Here is a 14,879-nt window from a genome sequence, read left to right as displayed (position 1 = left end):
AAAATTAAGAGAGGTTGTTTGAAGACCAGGATGCACAAAAAAGAATGCACAAAGTTTTTGTATGGGGAAGCAACTTTCATCTCGTGGTCAGCACAACCACTGGTGTTTCATGCCAAGGAAATTAGAGGGGCTCACAAGTACCTTTGTGTTGCTCCTTCACCCACGCATCACCAGTGCATGGTTGGAAAGCTGGTTAGTGCTGGATCAGAAAGCCGGTGCATGTTTGCAGCGATCAATTGCAGGCGCTCAAAAGTGTGATACACATCCACTGTGCAGCTAGTTCACACCCATTGTAAAGAATGAACTTGTCATGTGTCTGTTGCGGGGCATTTCTAGTTTCGAGCTAAGCGTACCTTCATGTACCCGGACTCCTTGAAACAACGGTCCATCGGCACTTCCAAACTATGAAAATGTTTGAAATTTTCAAATACAGTTGATCCCGGATATATCGAACTCTAAGGGGATCGCAAAATAGTTCGATATATCAATAATTCGATATATAAAATATTTCCTTTTGCATAAGATTTCCAAGGGGATGTTTGGACTGTTCGATAAATGCAATAATTTGACATATCTGGGTTCGATATACGCATTCTAAAGTTTCAAATATTTGCACGGCCTGGTTTTAACTATTATGAGGAATTCAGATGGATTGGAACTGTCCCGGGCACACAAATGGGCTGGTTACGGGTGATATGTGGCACTGTGTTAAAGGAGCCATGAAGAGAAAATACAACTTCGTTTAATTTGAAAGAACTAGGATTCAGTATCTCACTCAGCTTCATTAGAGCCACAAAAGATGTTTTTTAACGAAAAAAAAGCAGAAAGTATTTAAAAACTTTCAAAGTTTGCGCCACAGTGACGTGCTATGAGCAAGAATGACGTCATACGGGCCAACAATAAAACATAATTTTCAGTGCGTAAATTGCACGTTTGCATTCAAGTGATGCGGTCAAAGTGAACTAGAAGCCGAATTACAGACGTCCAGTCATGCGTCGTCGCGACAGGTCAACTAGGCGGCCGCCAATAGCACATACAAGGTTCCGTTGACGTCATAGAAAAGTTGCGGGAAATTGGCTAGGGGGTCGCGACTGCTTCACACGTTCTCTTTTAATATCTCCGTTATTTGTTCGAAGATTGCGATGATATTGGTGTCATTGTTATCGAGACTAAGCCGTCTTTCTAATAAACCCAACTTGTATTTTGTCTTCATGGCTCCTTTAACAGTATTTAAAGAAACCTCATTCTGTTTGGGCTTGCAGACTAGCTTGTGCCTTATGCCAACCTACCACTGACCAAGTTAATGCTAGAGGGGACAAGAGCACCTGTTAATCTGCAAGCCCGTGTTGCTTTTTACTTTTCCTATACTCATTTCAACGCGGCAGCCCAGAGGGAAAAAGAAAATTCTCAGCCATTTCGTTCTGCGAAGATGGGTGACCATGAACCTTTCTGGCGAATAACATAGAGGTGACGTAGAGTGAAGCTGAAAGATGTGGGCAAATTGTACTTCTCTTGCGCCTTGACGGCAGTCACCGTTAAGAGTGACTCGTACATGCTTTTGGGCCACACAGCTTTAGTTTGACTCTCTACTGCTTTTGAAAGTGGTACCTGTAGATAACTAATCCACTCCCTATGCATATCAAAGTTGTGAGGTGCATTAGCTTGAGGCCCAAATTGAAGTACTTGCGACTTTGGTGGTGATTACGTCCTCGGAGCATGCTCAGCGGGACTTTCGTTTTCCCAATGCGTCGCGCTTCGACAACACATTCAGCTTAAGGAGTTTATCTCGAATGTAAAAATTGGATGGATCCCTGGTCATGTACGCTTCACCTAAAGAGAAAGCAAGCAACCTGTACAACTCAGTTGGTGTTTTGGTTTTGGCAGCTGGCCTGTTGAAACGCAGGAGATTGGGTTAAAAGTAGTCTCTCGTCAATCTCCACGCATGCAGCGGACCCCCCCGAGCAGATGCCCAAGCTTGTGGAGGTGTACCAGCCTTCCCCCGAGACTGCTTCCGCCATCTGGGACCTCGAGTCCATGGCCTCGAGCCGCGGAGCCTCTGTCGGATCTGTGCCCCAGAGCAGGGTACTCACCTGTCGTTTCTGCTTTTTACCACTATTTTCTGCCCTCTGTTAGTCTATTTTAGGTGACCAGTGAGAACTGGCATCCTGGACTACTCAGTTGAGTGCTTCAGTAAAAATAGTGTGCAACACACTTGTCTGTAAAAAACGAGTTCAAGTTTTAACTACAGGTTTTCCCGCTCAATTTAATCCATTTGCCGTACAATTTAATCCAGGCACCATCTAATTTAATCCAGATGCCACGTAATTTAATCCAAGTGCCAACCAATTTAATCCCTTCACTAGCCAAATTAATCCACCTACGATAAAAATGTTCAGGGGTGTTTAGTGCAAAATTAGGCACAGCTATGCGAACTTTGTCGCACGTAGTGGGGTGAAAACATGGTGTTTCTTGATCCATTATGTGCAAAATATCTTACGCAAACAGCTTAATGTACATTTACTAACACGCACAGACGTTGGTGCCGTGTGCTGTGAGCTGATCGTCTGCGAGAGCGCCGTCGATAACACACGTCAGAAGGGTCGTCTGCTCTACGTGTAACAATGCCTTCAGAAGCTCCTTAGAGAAAAAGACATTAAAATGCCCTTTGCATTCTGATTTTCAATTAATGAATGCTTTTCTGCAGCGTTAAGCATTATTTCCAAATCCTAATGTCGTCTGCGAGATTGCCGGAAATATCACGTGCTCGCGATGGAAGTGTTGTCTGCTCACGTAACAATACGCTGGCAAATCTGCTGGCGTAACAATACGTGAGCAGACGATACTTCTGGCGATCTCGCAGATGATCAGCACACGGCATCAACGGATCAAACAGGACCACTCTCCCAGTGTGCGGGTGTTGGTAAAAGTCCATTAAGCTGTGCGAATGGATCAAGAAAAACCATGTTTTCACCTGACCACACCAACAAAGTCCGCAAAGTTGTGCATACAGTGCTGCCACTCCTGCGCCAAATGCGCCAATTTGCGCCAAATGAGGTATCCTGTGCCATCCTGATAAAAAACCACGATTTTGCAAGCAAGTGCGCCAAAAGTGCGCCAAAATTTGTGTCGCGCCAATCGCGTGCAGCCTGTTACAAGCACTACTTCGCAGTGGTCTCTAGACATGTACTATAACTAAATCGGGTTGATAACTTGAACTCCCTCGCACCCGTAATCGTGTTTTCCGCGGTGAGTTTGGTTGGCGCCGTCACTGTACCGCCGATACAGTGTTTTCGTCTAGCAAGTCATTGCAGCGCTGGCGTACCGCGGTTAAAAACTTTCCTTTTTGTTGTAGTTTCCAATAATTCCTGCTATAAACAATAGGTAGTTTTAGGTGGCGTTTATTGCCGGCCCTCTCCGCTCCGAGAGCCAGCGGGAGCGCCGTTTCGCGGCATGCGTGACGCGGTCGGCTGCAAGCTCTCGCTTCGCTTGTTGGGCTCGCGGAGGGGATCGCCGCAAGTGAAGCGGGCCGTGAAAAACAGCCAGTCTCTCTAAAGCACGAACCTCATGGAGCGTTTTCTGCTTGCGAAAATGCGCCGCGTAAGCACCCGCACTCTGCGCGCTGCGTGGCAACATGGCGGCGGCTTCGGCCGCGGTGTGGGGAGCTCGAGCGACCACCTTTAAGCGCTCTCTAAAACACCGCTCAAGGCGCGCACGAAGTTGCTTGTGTGGTAAAGGAGCTTATAATGTGGGCGAAATCGATACTATAAAACATCATCCGCGTCGCTAGTGAAAACGTCCATGCAATACCTGCCGGGGTAGTAAGCCTAAAAACCGCCGACGGAGCCAGCCGGCCGTGACCGGGCTGTCTCGAGCGCTTCAAAACCGCCGCCACGAGGCACGCGCCTCCCCATTGGCGCAAGTCGCCAGGCTCCTCCCACTGCCGCGCGTGACGCGCGTCATTTTCTGAGCGTGGTAGAAACTGCCGCGTGCGGGCGTGAAAAAATCGCACGCGCAACACCGACGCGCACGAATCGCATGCAAAAGTGCTCCATGCGCATTTCTCGTGCACATTTCCAGCTAGCTTGGAAATGCGCTCGGGGACTGATAGCAAGCGCCTGCATCTAATAAAATGAAAAAGTAAAACACGAGGGCTTGCCTCAACAATTAATAAACTTGAAAAGAGGCGCGTTGTTTTTTTGCTAGGCAGGTTTCTCGAAGCATTTCAATATTCATTATTGTGTTGCATGCTGTCTTTTATACACACCAGAAAGGAACTAAATACCTTGCAAATTATGTTTTGTTGCATTTTTGCTATTGCGTGGATACTTGGGGATTTAATTGCATCAAACTTCTGGCGACTTCTAGCGACTGTTTCGAAATAAGTGGAAAAAAAAAAATCCCATTGCCCCAGGAATGACAGGTCGGGCTATAAAGAGCCAAATATGGCTACTTTTTCTTGTAATTGTAGTTTCTTTATTGGCTATTTCGCTATTCTTGGGCTATTGGGAGAGTTGACTGTGAAAGCTATTTTTAATGCATGTTCGAGCCTGCCAACTATGAAGCGTTTTCAGTGACTCCTTGAAAAAGACTTCCCCTAGTAGGGACAAGAAGACCATTATTCTTGAGCTGTGCCGTCCATTTGTGATCGCATGTGGGAAAAGCACCTTGAAGCGCATTCCATGACGACCTACACATCAATTACTGGACGATACTGGCCAATCTTTAGTGTTGAGAGATGCTTTGGACACATCTAGCAGTTGATGTTTAGTTGCACCAAGGTGCTCCAAAACTGGCATTTAGGTGCTCCAAATTGCTCCAAAATTAATAATTTGCTGATACAAAAATTGCTCCAAATCACCGTTCATCAGTGGCACCACTGTGCATAGTTTAATACAACACTCCAGAACATTCTTCTGATACCTGGATTAATTTGGTTGGCGAAGGGATTACATTGGATGGCGCTTGGATTAAATTAACACGATTAGTGTAAATTGAGCCGGAACACCTGTAGTTACTCCTCAGAACTGAGCACAGACTTTTTACAAAGATGTTGAGGACAAATGGGGTGGGCTTAGACCTCAGAACGCCGCAGTAGTTTTCTTCAAATCCTTTTGGAGCGAGGCAGGATAAGGCAGGAAGTACAAAAGCTGTTGCTCTCTGTGCCGACAGTAGAGGTGTTTGAGAGTGAAACGTTAAGTGTAAGTTGAATCAGCAGCATAGAGAGGGGATACTTAATTTGTTACTGCAGGAAATTGAACAATTTTTAGGGGTCTAAAAAATTGCTTTGTGCTAGACATATTGGTTAACTCTTTCAGTACGGCGCCATAGGCCATCGGACACCGGTGTCCGATGATTTCAAACGTCCCGCGAAAGCTAAATACGGCGCCTGCTGGACAACTAACGCCATCTGGCGTATTTATTGACAACTCATTTTTCGATTTTGTTTTGTTGATATTTCGCATGCAGAGACCGCGCCAAGAGTGAAATTTGAACCCGCGGTAGTGGCGAGTTGTGTGAAAACGGCGTCCGCTGTATTTGGGCTGTATTTATAAACAAAACGGGCTTCCTATCTGACGACTGCGGCTTTACATTGATGTGTAGGGTCTGGACAACGTACGGTAGGGATATTTTGCCAAATGCGCCGCGTCATATCGCGTTATTACCTTCATGATAGCCTGGCACTTGTGTCAGATTACCGCTACGGAGCGATGCGCAACACTTCTCAGGAGCGCTGGATTTTTTTTTTTTAGTTAGTTACCACTACAGTGAAAAGGGTGTTGTGTCAGAACACTTGGAGGAGTGGCACAGCCGTCAGTTCTGCTAGGTTGACGGGCCCACAAAAATACAAAACTTGGTGTACAGCGTTGATATATATATTGAATCATAGCCGAGAAATGTAGGAACAATTTGTATGTCTTAGAATTCCTCAAATAATTTTTAGGCTCATTACAATCGCCTATATATGTTGCGTGTATACTTTTTCGTGCATTTTTTTCTGATTATTTGACTAATAAACTAAGTAATTGCACCTTTCACAAAACTGCTGCTTTTTGTTTGGAAGAGCAATCTATAAGCTACAATTACATGCATAGCAATGCTAAATGTGTCCACTAGCTTAGGAGAAAAAAATAGTTTTGTGGAAGCACTCAAAATCGGCCGTTTTTTCGCCGTGACGAAAGAGGTAAGCACATATTGCAACGACATGAATTGCAGATGATTCAAAGCCCTTTCTAACAGTGCCAATTTTTAAATGTTTTCGTAAATAATGGTCGCAATAAAAATTTATCAAAATGACAGAGAAAATTGGGGAAAAAAGTTGGGTTAACAAACTGTTGGTAGTAGAAAAAATTTAGAATTTAGATTTTGTGGGTAAACCTTGTAAAAACACTTCCTAGAAACGAAAATCGGGTTGTGCGGAGCAATTTGTCGGATATAAAAAGATTGTTAGCACGGGTGGTGCCCGTGCCTTGTGGTGAAGCCTAACCTCCATTTCAATGGGCGCATTTTTGGATGGTTCTCTGGAAGAAATCTGGTGGTTTGGCAATCAATATTAGCAGCACCAATTTGTCCCCACCTGATGTAAAAACGCCTTGTCAGTGACTCACTTTGCATTTACGGCAAGCACAAACTTTTGTGGGAAAGCACGCGATACGAAGAAATTCACTTGGGGTTTAAAACGAAGCTCAGTGGTCGATGCATTCACTGTCACTTTATCATTGCTTATATTTCAGAGCTTTCACTCTTACTCGCTATGGTAGCTCTGCTTGCAGGAATAAGCTGTGGCATGCTAGAACCGTGCCCAGCAAGCTTTCACCGAGCAGTTGTCGCTCAACAAAACAAGTTGAGCACTTCAAGCCTCCTGTATTGCAGTGCCACCTAACATTTTCGAAAACAAACAATACCAAACATGCTGGAAACTTTGTCACAATAGACAGCACTACTGAAAGCAACACTAGGCCTCCAGAAACATTCTCGTCCCCGCACGGGGCACCTTGAGCAATCTTGGTGACGGTACTGGCGATACCGCGGACCCCGAGCCCCCAAACATAAGCTGGATCCAACCGTGGCGATGTGTTTATAGGTGGAGGGTTAGAAACCACGAACGGTGGCCGTCGGAGCCTTGGTCAAGCTCCGGCCGATGGGCTCCCTGCCTGTCTACCAGGCAGGGAGCTCCGGGACCTCTTTGACTACCAGGGTAAGGTCAAAGGAGAAAGTACCCCCGTCACCCTGCTTCCCAATGTATCATATGGCATTTTTCAAACCCCCCCCCCCCCCCCCCCCCCAAACGTGATCGGCCCCCGAAAAGGGGTCGCACCGAAGTTTCGTTCCCACCTCTTTCAACAAATGTCTTGTCAACAACCGTGAATAACTATGCTCGTTTTCTTGTGATTGAGTCAGCTGACTCAGCAAGACCTGTCGCTTCCATGTCCGTATTCTTGATTTCTAAATTTCTGCAAAGCACCTTAGGTGGCAAATATCAAGCTAAAAAGCTCAGGACCGGAGAAATCCTTGTAGAACTCAATGCTGAACAACAAGCCTGCACTCTTCTTGAACAAACCCGCATCCATGATCTGGACATAAGGGTCACGCCCCACAGGAGCCTAAACAGCTCCCAGGGTGTGATTTCTGAGACAGATCTCCTGACGGAAACAGATGCCGACCTTCTCGAAGGTCTAAAGGATCAGGGCGTCACAGCTGTCCGGCGCATCACGATGGGCAGGGACGACAAGATAATCCCCACCAAACACATTAATTATCCTGACCTTTGACCGCTCGGCACTTCCACAATATATAAATGCAGGTTTCATTCGATGCTCCATTCGTCCTTACATTCCGAACCCGCGCCGCTGCTTCAAGTGCCAGCGATTCGGGCACGGTACAAACTCTTGCCGTGGCCGAACGACCTGTGCAAAATGCGCGGCGTACGATCACTCCAGCGACAACTGCCCATCCGACACCCTCACCTGTGTGAACTGCGCGGGGCCGCATGCAGCCTACTCCCGCAAATGTGAAAAATTTCAAACAGAAAAAAAGATCATCAACATCAAGGTCACTGAGAACATCACCTTCCCAGAGGCGCGAAAGAGGTTCGCCTCTTTCCCCCTGGGGAGGTACGCCGACGCAGCTCGCCGGGGGGCGGAGCGGCGTCTGGTTTCGGCTGGGACCCAGTACCGCGAGTCGGACTTGGTCCCGCCCCCGCCCCCCCCTTGGGTTGCCTCATGCAGCCCAACCCGGCACCACGCCGGTTGCTGAGGCAGCAGTGGTTGTGGTGCCAACCGTCTCTGTTGGGACCGATGCCGCTCCCGCCCCTGCCTCCCCGTCCTCCAGTGCGTTGGAGGGTGCCGAGGGGATGGACACCGGGGGCCCTGCATCGGCTCCCACAGCCACCGCACCGCCCGTGCCACTGCTGGTGCCCCGGACGCCCTCGGCGGTGGCGGCTCAAACGAAGGGCTCCCGAAAGGGGGCCAAGTCCGGGGGGCCTGGTCCGCCGGGCACCCTTCTGGCATCCGACGAGGAAATGGATGTCGCCCCGTTCCTGCCTGTAACGCAGCGCAAGGAGCGGCCTCCGATGTCCAAGACGACAGAAAAGCCTAAAAATCCTAGAATAACAGCCCCGAAAGACGACACATGAACAAACAGACACACACACTCCAGTTATTCTTAAATTTAAATACCCCACACGGGGCACCTTGAGTATTCATGGTGACGGTGTTGGCGACACCGCGGACCCCGAGCCCCCAACAAACTGTAACCTACCGTGGTGATGTGTTTAATGGTGAAGGGTAGAAGCCTCAAACGGTGGCCGTCGGAGCCCAGGTGTCAAGCTCCGGCGGATGGGCTCCCTGTCTGTTTACCAGGCAGGGAGCTCCAGGACCTCTCAGGCTATCAGGGTAAGGTTTGAGAAGAAAGTACCCCCGTCCCCTGCTTCTATACTATGATGTATGGCATTCTCTAAACCCCCCCCCCCAAACGTGATCGGTCCCTGAAAAGGGGCCGCACCGAAGTATCTTTTCCTTCATTGCCATCTTTGACATTTCCTGAACCAGATAATTTCTCTCGATTTCTTGTCATGGAATCCATCAATCCAACCCACCCTCTTGCATCTCAGTCAGTCTTCTTGATTGCCAAGTATCTTGAAGCCATAGTAGGAAAATCGTATAAGTGCAAAAAACAAAAGTCTGGTGAACTCCTAATTGAAATAAATGACAAGCAGCAGTCTGTAAAGCTTCTTGCTCAGACTAGACTGGCTGATCTCGACATCCGGGTCACACCCCATCGGAGCCTCAACAGCTCGCAGGGTGTGATATCCGAGACAGACCTCCTGAACGAAACGGATGCGGATCTCCTTGCCGGCTTGAAGGATCAGGGCGTCACTGCAGTGAGACGCATCACTATCCGCAGAGACCACAGGGAGATTCCGACCAAACACATTATCTTGACTTTCGACCGCGCAGTTCTTCCACAATACATAAACGCAGGTTTTATCTGTTGCTCCATCCGTCCCTACATACCGAACCCGCGGCGCTGTTTTAAGTGCCAGAGGTTCGGGCACGGTACGAACTCTTGCCGTGGCCGAACGACGTGTGCAAAATGCGCGGCGCACGATCATCCGAGCGAGAACTGCCCATCCGAAACTCTCACTTGTGTAAACTGCGGGGGGCCGCATGCAGCGTACTCCCGCAAGTGTGAAAAATTCCAAATGGAAAAAAAGATAATTAACATCAAGGTCACGGAGAACATCACCTTCCCAGAGGCGCGAAGGAGGTTCGCCTCTTTCCCTCTGGGGAGGTACGCAGACGCGGCTCGCCGGGGGGCGGAGCGGCGTCTGGTTTCCACAGGGACCCAGTTCAGCGAGTCTGACCTGGTCCCGCCCCCGCCCCCCGCTGGGTTGCCCCACGCAGCCCAACCCGGCACCACGCCGCTTGCTGAGGCAGCAGCGGTTGTGGTGCAAACCACTTCTGTCGGGACCGGTGCCGCTCCCGCCTCTGTCTCCCCGTCCTCCAGTCCGTTGGAGGGTACCGAGGTGATGGACACCACGGGCCCCGCACCGGCTCCCACCATCACCGCACCGCCCGTGCCACCTCTGGTGCCCCGGACGCCCTCGGCGGTGGCGGCTCAAACGAAGGGCTCCCGAGGGGGGGGGCAAGTCTGGGGGGCCCGGTCCGTCGGGCACCCCTCGGACATCCGACGACGAGATGGATGTCGGGCCGTTCCTGCCTGCAACGCAGCGCAAGGAGCGGCCACCGACTTTCAAGCCTACAGACAGGCCTAAAAAGCCTAACCCCAGAGTAACAGCCCCGAAAGACGACACATGAACACATACACACACTCCATTCATTCTTAAACCTAAATAATGGGAACAGAAAACATCATCCAATGGAACTGCAGAGGCCTCCTTAAAAATCTTGATGATGTGTATGATATCCTGCATGCCAATCAGCCAAGTCTCATGTGTCTCCAAGAGACTCACCTCAATTCCAAACAGACAGATTTCTTAAATAGGTACATGGTATTCAGAAAGGACAGGGTTGGCTACACACACTCTTCAGGAGGTGTGGCAATTGTCGCCCGGAAATCCTTAGCCTGCCACCCTGTCACTCTGAACACTGTCCTCGAGGCTGTAGCAATTCGAACAATAATATTTAATAGGTTGGTAACGGTGTGCTCCATTTACATTCCTCCTGATCATGCACTTTCGAGCTCTGATTTCGAGGCGCTGGTCGACCAGCTGCCCGAACCATACATCCTAACAGGCGACCTTAATGCGCACAACTCTCTTTGGGGCTCCTCCAGAACGGATGCCCGAGGTCGCCTGATAGAGAAATTTCTTACATCTTCAGGAGCATGCCTTTTCAACAAAAAACAGCCTACATACCATAACTTAGGACATAATACGTACTCACATCTCGACTTGGCTATTGGTTCTGCAATTCTCTTTCCATGTCTTGAGTGGGGTGTGGGCACAGACCCATATGGTAGTGACCACTTCCCCACATCCCTAACATACAGAGGTAAATGCCCATGCAGTCCATCTGCCCATAACAGGTTTAATGAATCAAAAGCAAACTGGAGTACATTCACAGAAACATCTAAACTACACCACACAACCATAAAACACCTACACGTGGAGGAAGCAGCCCAACTCGTCACGGCACACATACTCGACGCCGCCGAAAAGTCCATTCCCCAGGCCTCCAGTGGGTCCCGCACCCCAAGGAGGCCCTGGTGGAACGAGGACTGCAGGCGGGCGCGAGAGGCCCAGAACAAGGCGTGGGGTGTCCTTCGCCGGTACCCCACGTCACATAACCTCATTTCTTTTAAACGGGCAAAGGCTTTTGGGAAGCGAGTGCGTCGTGAGGCGAAAAGGGAGAGTTGGCGCACCTTCTTCACTTCCATCAACTCATACACTGACACACACAAAGTCTGGACACGAATACGAAAACTAAAAGGACAACAGACACACAGCCTGCCCCTGGTTAGCACAACAGGGGACACACTCGAAGACCAGGCCAACGCTTGCACAACACTTCGAACACGTGTCCAGGTCAGCACACTACACCAACCCTTTCATTAAACACAAAGCATCATGTGAGAAGAAGTCCTTGCGAGACACTAATAAGTCGAACTCATCCTATAACACCCCCTTTTCACTTCATGAGCTGAAGGACGCACTCGGTACTTGTAAACCTTCAGCTCCAGGTGCAGACAGGATTTCATACACAATGATACAACACTTACATGCAGACACGCTTGAAACACTTCTTCACCTCTACAATAAAATATTTCTTTCGGGGCACTTCCCACGCTCTTGGAGGGAGGCCATAGTAGTGGCTTTCCTACAGGAAGGGAAGGACCCTTCCTTTCCCGCCAGTTATCGCCCCATTGCCCTGACAAGCTGCCTGTGTAAGCTCTTCGAGAAGATGATAAACAGGAGACTCGTGTACTTCTTAGAGTACAACGGTCTTCTCGAGAGCTGTCAGGCAGGCTTTAGGGCGGGGCGATCTACGAACGATCAACTCGTTGCGTTAGACTCGTATATTAAAGATGCCTACCTCCATAAGCAGTACTGTATGACAGTATTCTTTGATCTTGAAAAGGCGTACGACACTGCTTGGCGGTACGGCATCCTCAGCGATTTGAAGTCCTTTGGTATGTCGGGTAACATGTGGAACACGCTTGCCAGTTACCTCTCTGAAAGAACGTTTCGCGTGCGAGTTGGAACTGCACTCTCTAGAGTTCATGTGCAGGAAAACGGTGTTCCGCAAGGTGGAGTTTTGAGTTGCACTTTGTTTATTGTAAAAATGAACTCTCTTCGGAAGGCTCTGCCACCAACCATTTCCTGCTCAATCTATGTAGACGACGTGCAGTTATCCTTTAAGTCTTGTAACCTGTCTATCTGCGAGCGCCAAGTCCAGCTTGGTGTTAACAAGCTAGCTGGCTGGGCAGATAGCAACGGTTTTAAATTTAATCCAGTGAAGTGTACTTGTGTTTTGTTTTCGAAAAGGCGCGGCATTCGGCCGGATCCAGACATCAAACACAATGGTGTCTCAATTCCAGTCAGAAATGAACACAAGTTTTTAGGTGTAGTCCTTGATGAAAAGCTCTCGTTCATTCCCCGCATAAAACAACTTAAACATAAATGCTTAAAGGCCATGAATATACTCAAGGTTCTCTCCCACTCTTCATATGGGACTGACAAACAACTTCTTTTACGTGTTTTTACCAGCCTGATAGGTTCACGGTTAGACTATGGAAGCGTTGTTTATGGGTCAGCAAGTAAGACATCCCTCAAAATGCTGGACCCAGTTCTTCATCTGGGGCTGCGGTTGGCATGTGGCGCCTTCCGGACTAGCCCGGTCGAAAGCCTCTATGTGGAGTGTAATAAGTGGAACCTACAACGTCAGCGAGCATACACAGATCTCCTTTTTGCTTTTTTAAAATTTCATCTATGCCACACCATCCTTTTAAATCGGCTTTTTATGATACGTCCATGACTGCACTACTCCTAAACCGACCATCGTTCTCTGCGCCCTTCTCTTACAGAGTTAGAGAGGAAGCGTCAGAGCTTTCTGTCTCCTTTTTAGACACCATACAAAGTTCTCAAACAGATTTTATAGCACCATGGCATCTCCGCCCTGTATCATGCGACACATCTTTCACACATGTAGATAAAAACCGAGCTCCCACATGTGCAATTCTGCAGCACTTCTTGTATTTGCAGCAGAAGTATCAATTTTCTGAATTTTATACGGACGCCTCTAAAACTGCCACCTCTGTCCTGCGCGGCGCCTGGGCCCGGCCTTAATGTCACTAAAACTCTTAACAGTAATACGAGTATCTTTACGGCAGAGGCTTATGGTGTACTTCTTGTTGTTAATCATATCCTTCAAAGTCACATCCCACAATCCATTATATATACAGACTCCCTCAGTGTCGTGCGGGCGTTGTCGTCAACAAAGTCTTGAAAAAATCACGTTGTAAATCTAATAGTCAAGGGTATTATGTCTGTGTATGTCCACAAATTTGAACTAGTCCTTTGCTGGGTCCCTGGTCACTGTGGTATAGCCGGAAACGAAGCAGCGGATCGAATGGCCGCTGCTGCTACACTCTCGAATACAGTAGACATAACCACATTACCCTACACTGACGTGAAACCACACATCAGACAACAACTTCGCAAAACATGGCAAACACACTGGAGTGAACAAACCGACAACAAGTTACACGTAATAAAACCACACTTGGGACCATACACCACCGACACACGCAATAGATACACTGAAGTCGCCTTGGCTAGATTACGGATAGGGCACACTCATGCAACACACTCACACCTTCTCACTCGATCTCCAAGACCTCTGTGCAGCAGGTGTGGAGAGGCCCTATCCGTGATCCACATCCTCATAGAATGTAAGGCACTCGACAGTACACGACGCAAACACTTCCCTCAACTACACACACGACATATTCCACCACACCCATCATATACTTCTTAGGAGATGATGCCATGTTTTCTGTTCAGAGCACCTTTCAGTTCCTATCAGAAGTTCACTTTTTACAACTCATCTCATACCACCCATAGTTTTACCCCTGGTCCTATACACCAGCCACCTTATTTATTTTTTTTAACCACTCTTGTTCTTCACCCTGGCCCTTTACACCAGCCGTACTCATAGTTTTTAACTGATTTTATTTCGTGTTGTCTCCTCATCAAATAACTTTCTGTTTGGCGCTCTTTGCCCGTGTCGGCCTTGCGCCAGTAAAATCAAACCATCATCATCATCATTAAATTTAAATAATGGGAACAGAAAACATCATCCAATGGAACTGCAGAGGCCTCCTTAAAAATCTTGACGATGTGTATGAGATTCTGCATGCCAGTCAGCCAAGTGTCATGTGTCTCCAGGAAACCCACCTCAATTCTAAACAAACAAATTTCTTAAATAGGTACATGGTATTCAGAAAGGACAGGGTTGGCTGCACACACTCTTCAGGAGGTGTGGCAATTGTCGCCCGGAAATCCTTAGCCTGCCACCCTGTCACTCTGAACACTGTCCTTGAGGCTGTAGCAATTCGAACAATAATATTTAATAGGTTGGTGACGGTGTGCTCCATTTACATCTCTCCTGATTTTGCACTTCTGAGCTCTGACTTCGAGGCGCTGGTCGACCAGCTGCCCGAGCCATACATCATAACAGGCGACCTTAATGCGCACAACTCTCTTTGGGGCTCGTCTAGAACGGATGCCCGAGGTCGCCTGATAGAGAAGTTTCTTACATCCTCCGGAGCATGCCTTTTCAACAAAAAACAGCCTACATACCATAACTTAGGACACAATACATACTCGCATCTTGACTTGGCTATTGGTTCCGCAGTTC

At 48.2% G+C, this 14,879-nt stretch overlaps 1 protein-coding gene across 1 annotated transcript in view; it reads left to right on the top strand.

Annotated features, from left to right (window-relative positions):
• Window positions 1–14,879, top strand: part of LOC144138929 (uncharacterized) — a 105,640-nt gene that overhangs the window by 49,498 nt on the left and 41,263 nt on the right. Inside the window, exon 9 of the mRNA XM_077671445.1 lies at window positions 1,949–2,082. Within this exon, the coding sequence (XP_077527571.1) occupies window positions 1,949–2,082 (134 nt within the window). The remainder of the gene's footprint in view (window positions 1–1,948; window positions 2,083–14,879) is intronic.

This window comes from Haemaphysalis longicornis, unplaced genomic scaffold, assembly GCF_048455015.1.
Source record: "Haemaphysalis longicornis isolate Haplotype H1 unplaced genomic scaffold, Haemaphysalis longicornis Haplotype H1 scaffold_5, whole genome shotgun sequence".
NCBI lineage: Eukaryota > Metazoa > Arthropoda > Arachnida > Ixodida > Ixodidae > Haemaphysalis > Haemaphysalis longicornis.
This window is presented reverse-complemented; position numbering and strand designations above follow the sequence as displayed.